The sequence below is a fragment of the Phaethon lepturus genome, unplaced genomic scaffold, assembly GCF_000687285.1.
Source record: "Phaethon lepturus isolate BGI_N335 unplaced genomic scaffold, ASM68728v1 scaffold33815, whole genome shotgun sequence".
In the NCBI taxonomy this organism is placed as follows: Eukaryota; Metazoa; Chordata; class Aves; order Phaethontiformes; family Phaethontidae; genus Phaethon; species Phaethon lepturus.
This window is the reverse complement of record NW_010541819.1, coordinates 4218-13316: the sequence shown is the minus strand read 5'-3', so window position 1 is coordinate 13316 and position 9099 is coordinate 4218. Positions and strand designations below refer to the sequence as shown.

General features: G+C 54.0%; 1 protein-coding gene across 1 annotated transcript; it reads right to left on the bottom strand.

Annotated features, from left to right (window-relative positions):
* Positions 1 to 7233: 7233 nt before the first annotated feature.
* Positions 7234 to 8655, bottom strand: LOC104621376 (serine/threonine-protein kinase 35-like; the record flags this gene model as incomplete). The annotated part of the gene is made up of 2 exons (XM_010287843.1): positions 7234 to 7946; positions 8538 to 8655. Coding segments are annotated over 2 exons (831 nt in total), but the record flags the coding sequence as incomplete, so codon positions are not given.
* Positions 8656 to 9099: the final 444 nt, after the last annotated feature.

The window sequence follows — 9099 nt, the reverse complement described above, 5'->3', positions numbered from 1 at the left end:
TGCTCCCATTTCCCCTAGGTGAAAGCAATAGCTTTAAACCCAAAGTTGTGCCCAGCCAGACTCAGAGCTGGTGCCTGGCAGCACACCTCACCGCTGGGCTGCCGATTCCCACCTCCTTACGGAACCAGATCTCTAGAAACATCTACTGAGTCAACGGCAGCACAGGAGACACGGGGAGGACTGGGCAGGGGCAGCTCTGCTCTCCAGATCTTGTTTAAAGGTCTTGTGAGCATGACAGCTGCCAGCTTGTGCTCTTCCACAGGCCCCTGCAGCCACCTCCCGCACCCCCAGAACACCTCTTCCCAACAAAACAAAGCAAGACCCAAGGATTTCACATTGCCAGAGATCCTGCAGACCAGGGATCTTCCGTATCATCACTTCCCTTGTTGCACGTAAATAATGGAGATTATGGGTCCCTGGTAAATAAACCTGCAAAAAAAAACAAGAAAGGAGAAAGAGAGGTCAGGTGTGTCAGTGGTTTTGTCCCAGTTACCTCACTGTGACAGTATCTTGCCAGGCCTCCCGCTGCCACCCAACCCAGACTGCAGGTAGGTAAAGCAAGCAGGACTGGTTCAGTGTGCTCGCTGCACCTCTCCTTTCATTCCCAAGCCTTAATTAAAGCACCATTGAGGGTCTGGGAGAACTCGAGATGAGTGTACGCCTTCTCGCTACACGGCCCCAAACGACGACTGCGAACAGCAACGCCTACAAACAACTGCAGTGGGTGGAAGGTGCAACGGTAACCGGATTGGCGCTGGAGTCATCCAGCTGCCGGATGGAAGGGCTGGAGGACACCACTGCGGAGAGGGTGCCCACTCCCACAGCCTTCCCACTGGTCCCAGTTAGTCCGAGATGGGCAGTGCCACATTTCTTTCTCAGGAGTGATTCAGACAGCCCCGCACAGAGCACGCTCCATGCTCGGTACGCAGCCGGCTGCCCCAGCGCGTGGGTGACCTGCAACGGGTTGGCTGGGCACTGAGCATCGCCCCACACGCCCGGAACACAGCCGCGTCCCGTGGGGCTCGCCGCGGCGACAGCCCGGCCGGAATGAGCGTGACCGCAGCATAGCCTGGTTTTGAGGGTCCATGCGATGCGCCCGCGAGCGCTGGCTCCCGATCCTCCTCCGGGAAAGGTGGAACAAGCTGTGACGCCGGGGACGCCCTGCACCGCTCGCCCCGTGCGTCAGCAGCCGCTCGGGCTTCTCAAGTGGCTCTGCAAGACGCAGTTAAAAATCTATTTTGGTGCAACTGAAAGCAGAGCAGGATGGATTTGCAGCATGGCCAGGCTGCAGCCTGCGCTCACGATGAGCATGTTCAGTGCTAGGGATTTCAGGGAAAAATGGGCAAGTATTTGCTGCACCAGTCCCTGCTCTGGCCAAAACCCCAACGTACAGCACCCTTCACAGTCCTGGCACTGCACCCTCCTGTCCGGCTAGCTCAGCGACGCAGAAACGCCCAACTCTGCACATAAACCACCAGCATTTTCCTCCCAGTTTGTTTGCAACGCAGCAAATTCCCTGTGGACAGCCCACCCAGCAGGGCTGGGACCCAGCAGAGGAACAACACCCATGCACATGATGTCACTTCTAAATGGGAATCTATCGTTCAGGACGTCACAACCTTCAGAGGAGGGACCAGCAGAATTGAGGCCAGGGGCTGCGCTGGGAAGCGGCGGTGATGGTTTGATGAAAGCTGGGACCCACCTGCCCCACGGAGGGACCCGGGGGTCTCCCTGCTGGCACCTCGAGGGCTTCCTGCAGCAGGGAATGGGGCTGGAAGTCACTGAAACACATGCAAACCTTCAACCCCCAGGGAGGGCCCTGCTTCACTTTGTCACCCCTCATGCCATGCACAGGTGGTGATTTTCTAGCAGTTTAATTTTTCTCCAAGCTTAAGCTCTGAGCTCAGAAAGTTACATGGAAATATTTGGGAGGGGGGTGGGAGGGGGGTTTAGGTGTGTGTCCCCACCTCCATCAGGGGCAGATCCACACTGGGGCCAGGTCCTCTCCCACTGGGAATGAGCGAGGGGCTCTGCAGAGATACCAAGCAACAGCAACAGAGCAGCAGGAGAGACCCACTGAAGAAAAACTGCTACTGCCCAGCAAATTACTCCAATCCCTTAGCCCTTAGAAATCTCATTAAAGAAATCCACGCCAGAAGAACACATTTCTGAAGGAAGAGGCTGCCTCTGCTGCTCAGAGACGAAGCCAGGGCCATGGGCATGCTGCGTTTCAGGAGAGGTTAACTGGGAGATGCTACTTTTGCAGGCTGCAATCAGAAAAAAAAGCCTTTCTGTTTGAGAAGACAGGCTTGCAAGAGGCACCCAGACATCAGGTCAGGGGCAGTCATGTGAGGAATCTTCTGGAAGAGGTCTCCTGTGGTACAGCTTCATTAGCAAAAAGGGCAGCATTTCTGTTCATGCTTCCCTGGAGTAGGAACGTTTCCAGGGAAGGCGTTTGCTTGAGCAGCCCCAAGCTCACAGCTCTGAGACAGGTGAGCTCACTCCATTGACGCACATTGTTTCAGGGACTTGTTCAAGAGCTTTTAATCCCTCCACTGATGCCACTTACAGTTTTAATCAGCTCGAACATTCATTCAGCATCAGCAGGATATGAACCAGCAGCCTATGGAGTCCATCATCCTAAGGAAGATGACACTAGCGCGTGGGTCATGACAGAGATGGAGTCTGCGTGGTATCGGAAGATTCGGCGCAGATGAGGGAGAGATAACCCAGCACCTTCGCGTGTTAATTGCATTATCTACCCCTGCGTGGGAGCACAGGGTACAAGGGAAGGAGGCTGAGAGCCTGCTTTACCTCCCAAGTCCTTCCTCATGCTACGTACATATATTTGTGACGCACTCCTTGGGAGCTGCCTTAAAGCCAACCGCAGCAGCCTCCCCCAGGAGGGAGAGCGGAGGTGACTGCGAGCAAACGCAAACACTAACATCTAGCCAGAGGTGATGTGATCCAGCTCATCCTCAGGGCTTTGCTTCTCCCCAGGTAGAATCAGCGCTGCCCAGAAAGGATGCACCCACTCCGCGATGCTGCACCCGCTGCTACAGCCAAGAAGAGGAACTGGCCTTGCTTTTGTCCATGCCAAGGTTCACAAACCACACCGAAAACAGTCTGAAGTCAAAACCAACATCGTTTCAGAACTGAAACCACCACCCTTTATCCTCGACTCACTCTCCTGTTCCTGGCCAGCGGGGTCAGGGCACTTTCACCACATGGTAAAACTTGAGTTGAGTGGTACTAACAAACAAGACCTAACTTGATGCAACAGCCCTGCTCACTGACAGCTCACAGAGTGCTGCTGCTGTGTCCGATCCCTGCCCTCCAGGCCTGGAATTCTGCAGGGCAGCAGTTCATCAGCAGTGCTCAGGAGCGGCTGGGCACAGCACCAGAGAGCTCTCGCCGGGGACAGACGCCATCGTGCAGGGAGAGCAGATAAGCTTGTTCAGCATCAGCTCCCGGTGCATTTTGAAAATGCAAAGAGGACAACAACGCAAATGCAAACAGTTACTTTCAGATGAAACTGGAATGATCAAAACCAGTGAGAGAGGAAGAGGAGTGCTGGAGTGAAGCAGGCTGGCCTCGGCTGTCAGACACCTTCTTCCTTCTGAATGCAGCCCCCGAGATGCTGCTGTCTGCACCACACCACACACACAGATTCCTGCTCTTCACCTTGAGCATCCACCCTAAAAATCAGACCTACTGTTCTACCCACAGTAAAAATATTATGGAATGTAACCTACCAGAACAAGCTGCCTTCTACACTGAGCACAACCACTGCAGTTTGATGTCCTACATGAATTAAAACTACAGGGCTTCTTAAATGTCTAATTGTAGGTGGTGGGTGATGCTGCCACTTGGTCCCCTTGTAATCCCCTTGTTTCTGCAGCCAAGACCACTGGTGCCACTCCGGCGAGCAGCCGCTGCTCTCGCTGTACCTCACTCCTCATCGACTTGTCTAAGAAGTGCTCAATCACAACGCACAAACCCACAACGTTAGAGGGTCCCACTGAAGAAGGGTCCACAGGAGGCCCCTCGCCTGCCCTGGGGAACTCGAAGGGCAGCTACAAGAAAAATACACAAAGAGATGTTCACATTGCAGGAAAGGAGGAGTGTGCGGTGCAGTCCCAGTGCTGGGCTATCACGCGGCAACCAAGAGATGATCAGCAGGTACCCAGCACAATCCAGCCACTCCCTAATTGTGCTAGAAAAGCTTTTGTTCTCTTTGCCCAAAAGGCATGCTTCTGGGAACAGCAATCTCGGGCTTTACATAAACTCCTCTGCAGAAGGTGGGGAAGCACAGTGTTCAAATACAGAAAAGACCCTCCTTTTGCCCAGGGAAATGCTGCTCACCTCCGTGCTGAGGGGAGCATGGAGATAAGCAGGCTCATCCCCACCTCAGACACCCTGGTGTCCAGCAGAAACCAAGCCAGAAACACCTTCCTGGCTGAGAACTGACATTTAATGTCTACATTTTGGGAGGGTAACAGAGCATGAAGCCTGCTGACTGGCAGGTGCGTGCAGCATCTGTAGCAGAACTAAAGGGCAAAGCTGCTGGGACACGAAGCAAAAATCCGAAGAGGTCAGCAGCATACCAGAGTGAAAATCTGATTGCCAGGGTCAGGGAGGGTCACAGTTTTCCAGGTTATGACAAGAATCAAAGCTGTGCAGCGTCTAAGCTGTCCTAGGGAAGAGGAACTCACTGCATGACCCAGCAGCACTGTAAGGTACACACCAGTGCCACAATTCAGTTGGAAGAGGTTACTTGAGTTTCTCGGTCAGCTTAAATTATCTGAGAGCAGAATTCAGATTCAGGCCCTGCTCTAAATCCCATTTTAAGCTTCTCAAGCTGGTTTCCGATTTAAGATTTGCATTTAGTAACAGCCAGAGGTAGGCTGATTTGAGTGCACAAACACACAACGCATTAGAAAAACTCTATAGGAAATCACACCAAACATCCTGCTGCCCCGTAAACCAGCGCAACGCTCTGGGTTTGCGGTGATCATATAGCCGGCAACGGGCTCCTATCTGGGCCAAGCGACCGTGCGACGTACGCCGGGTTGCATTATATAAGCGCATCCATCTCCGCTGCAGCTGCGTCACCGAGGGAGCCGATCGGTGCAGACTCAGGGCTGGCTCGGCCGCGGATGGAGGAAGGGGGGTTGCAGAAAGGCAGCTGGGTTTTTAAGCAAACAGCCCCGGGGTAGGACTGTCCCCTCGGTGTTTGTTATCCCTGCATGTACTATTCTGCAGATATGCGCAGGATGAATTTTCCCCGGAGGCCACGGGCCGGTTGCATAACTCAGCAGCATCGTGTCAGCACAGCGCGATCGCAGACGGCAGCAAACCCCGACCCTCCGCCACGCAGCAGAGCTGCTCTCAGGGGCAGGAGACCCACGCCTCGCCCTGGGGCATGAAGTGGGGTGCCCTGCTCTTGCCCCAGGACTATCACACCCATCTTAAGGGCTCACATATTCTGCACATTCACTCCCCCACCCTAATCCCCAGCCCACATTTGCACTGGGACCAGTAAGGAGCCCCAGCCCCAGGCGGAAGCAGTAGCATCAGTTACTTGTGCTAGAGATCTTAAGGACATTTAAATATTTTGTGCCCGGGTGCGGAGGGGATGGGTTGTGGATCAGTTTGGACAAACCAGCAGTGACAGAACTAGACCTCCCCAACAAGCCTCTCCATTTCTGTATTCCTGTTCTCTGCACACAGCACAAAGCTTACCTGGGCGTGCACACACGGAGGGGATGGGCAGCACATCGCTTTACGTAAGCTCAGGAACCCTCAGGTGGGCAGCGAGGAGGTTTTTTAGCAAAACCTGCCAAAATGCCCCCTCCTTCCCCACCACCCTGCTGCTGGAGGCTCGCTCTCAGGAGTGGGCTTGCTCCCACGAGCAGGCTAGGTGCACAGCCATCGGCTGAAGGCTGGGCGCCTGCGGCCGAGGGCAGCCATTTCGCCCCTCTCTGCTCTCCTAGCTGTGGTCTGCTGCGGTCCAGCAGGGTCTGTGTGGTTTCAGGGTGAGGTAAGGGCTGGGAGCACAAGCTGCAATGCCAGCACCCGACACAGGCAGGCTTTCACAGGTCTCCTGTGACCAGCAAGCAATGGTCAGGCAGCTCTGCAGGCGCTTGAGAAAGACCTGGACTGGGAAGAGGTCAGCCTCACCCCTCGTAATCTGTAATTTTTCAGTTTCATTGAAGTATTTGGCCAGGAGAACACCTATTAACAGCTCCTGTTTACAGACAAGTATTGCCACAGAGGCAACACCTCCCATTCGTTCGGCGTCACAGGTTAGTGACACCACCAGCTACCCCATGTCCCTGGGCGGCCTTTCCAGACCATGCGTGACCACCCCAGCCTCAGGACCCAGACCTCTGAGCTTGGGAATATTTTGGAATAAAGCTGTGGGGAGGAGGGAGGGGGCTCTGCTTGAAGGGAGCCAAGATCAGTCTGGGCACAACTGTTCTGTAACCTTCCTTCCTGAGTAGACGCAGGTCTACGAACTCAAATGCTGGACACCAAACCATCCTACTGGGTTTGGGCAACTGCAGTTTGCACCAATGTTAAGTCCTGCCTTTAGCAAGGAAACAAAACAAGACGGACCCACGTGCCTTACAGGTGAAAGCGAAGGCAACAGCTTTGTCTGCTGAGACAGACCTACCATGCCACTCGGTGCCTGCTCACCGAGCCAGCCGAGCCCCGAGGTGTCCTGTCTGAGTCTCGGAGGGGAAGGGGACTGAGCTAGACAGCAAGCTGCTCCCAGCACCGACTGCTGAAATTATACCACACAGCAGAGGAGGCAGAACTGGCAACTCCTTCCCTGCGCCGGGAGAGACGGACGTACCCAAAGCTGATGTCAGAGGGTGCTTGCGGGTCCCTCTGCCGTGCACCAGCCTGACTCAGCCAGCGGCCAGCACCTCCGAGGAGCAGGGCTCCTGCCCAGCCCTGCCAGCTCCGCTGGGCCTTTGGGCAGCAGCGGGACGTACAGCTGCTAATTCTGTTTCCAACCTCTACTTTACTTTTGCAGTGGAATAGGTGGGAAAAAGCCTCAGCAGCAGTGCTCTAATGAGTCACTATAGCAATAGCTCCGCGAACATAAAAGACTCCTTTGTGTCACTACAAAGTGCGTTATTGGGCTGGTACAGCAGACAGAATAATACAAAAACTGCGTTTCACTTACCCAGCTGCAAAGCACAGTGGTGCCCTGCCCTGAATTTAAGCAGCACATGTAACCTGGTCCATTCTGGTTTCAAGCTCAAAGGCATCAGGTCGATCCTGTGGGTTAGCAGCCAACATGTCTTTCAAGAGCTGCTTGATCCCCTCAGACATGGAAGTCCTGCGTTTCTGAGGGATGTGCAGCTCCATCTTTGGGTTTTCTAGCAGCGCTTCCCCAACAGGCACAATCTCAGTCCCCTGTTTGATGTAGGTCCCCAGCAGCTCCTTCTTGGTCTCTGCATCGATGAAAGTTATCCTCTCAATCATGGCCCAGATGATGATGCCAAGGGCGAAGATGTCGGCCTTGGCAGTGTAGTGTCCCTCCCAGACCTCGGGTGCCATGTAGAAATCGGAGCCGCAAGCCGAAGACAGCCAGTACTTGTTCACATTCACATTTTTGTTCCCATGCCCGCCCTCCTTGCCCCGAGCAGTCAGGCCGGCGCAGACTTTACTGAGCCCGAAGTCAGCCACCTTGAGAACAGGGGTGCCGGACTTCTCGGTTATCAGGATGTTGTCTGGTTTCAGGTCCCGGTGGACAATATGGTTCTTGTGCAGGAAGGCAATGGCGCTGGTCAGCTGCAGCATGAAGCTCTTGTTTGTCGCTGGGTCGGGTCTTCGTGAGAGCACATACTGATTGAGGTCTCCTCCTTCACAGAACTCCATGACGAACCAGAGATAGCAAGGCTCCTCTGCGTAGCCCAGGATCCTCTCGCCTAACCAAAAGGGACAAAAGCAAGAGCAGGTTTTTCAGACACATTACAGAACGTCCACACTAACTCAGCACGGGCAAGGAACGGGTCTGGTTTACATGGATAGTAAAGGCCTTGGGAACGTGACCGGGACCTACCACACTGCAGGGTACCAGCAGTGATGCTGGCACTGCTGTGGCTTCAAGTGCTTTAGGATCCTGTTGACTGGCACACACCAGCACCACGTTTAACAGCTCAGGGACCTGTTCCCAGCAAAGCGCAGGCGTGCAAGTGAGACCAAGCACATGTCTTCTCAGGTGCTTGCAGGGAACTTAAAAGTGGAGGGTTATTTTCCTGCACTACCGTCAGGCAATTCTCCCCAGGCTTTGAAAGCCAAAGCAACAGATACTAAAAGCACAATTATCTACGAGTCTACAGCAAAAAAACCCCAAGTTCTACATGAATGCCAGCTCTCCCATCTCAGCTCTGCCACAGGATGCAAAGGCTGACTTGTACCTTATGCTTTAGTAAGTATAACTAGTACATACTGCAAGTGGGGAGTAAATCACACTCCTTAACGCTGCACCAGTACAGCCTTGCTAGCAGCAGTCACACCAGCGTCAAAGCCTTGCGGCACACTGGCTCTGCTCAGACTAAATCTGTGTGTATAAGCCTTGCGGTTGCGCTGGGGGAGCTCTGCCACTTCATACAGCTTTCGTAAAGCGCCACAAGTCTGCAAAGAGAAGAAACTGGAGGTCCAAGTAGCAAATAACGTTTAAGTGCAATCTCAGCCACGCTTACGAGTGTAACTGCTGCCTCGCTCATCAGCGCTGCTCCTCAGTATTACGCCCCAAACAGCTTCTTCCTTCACCAGACATCTCGCTGACCTCAAGCTCAGAGCATCTCAGGCCCAACTCATTGCATCTAGGATTCACTCCACAAACTCCCTACCAAGGCAAACCACTCTCTTGCACATAGACACATGGAGAAACGCAACAGCGTCGTACCGGTTAATGGGGCCAGCGGCAGACCCAGCCCCGTTAGCCGATGCCAGGATGCAAATGCCACCACCAGGCCCCAGGTCACCTGCACAGAGCACCCAGCTGAGAGGCAGAGCCTGCACACACAACCAGGGCATTGTTTTACTCTAGAAACTAGGGGTTTTTTTTCCCCTCAA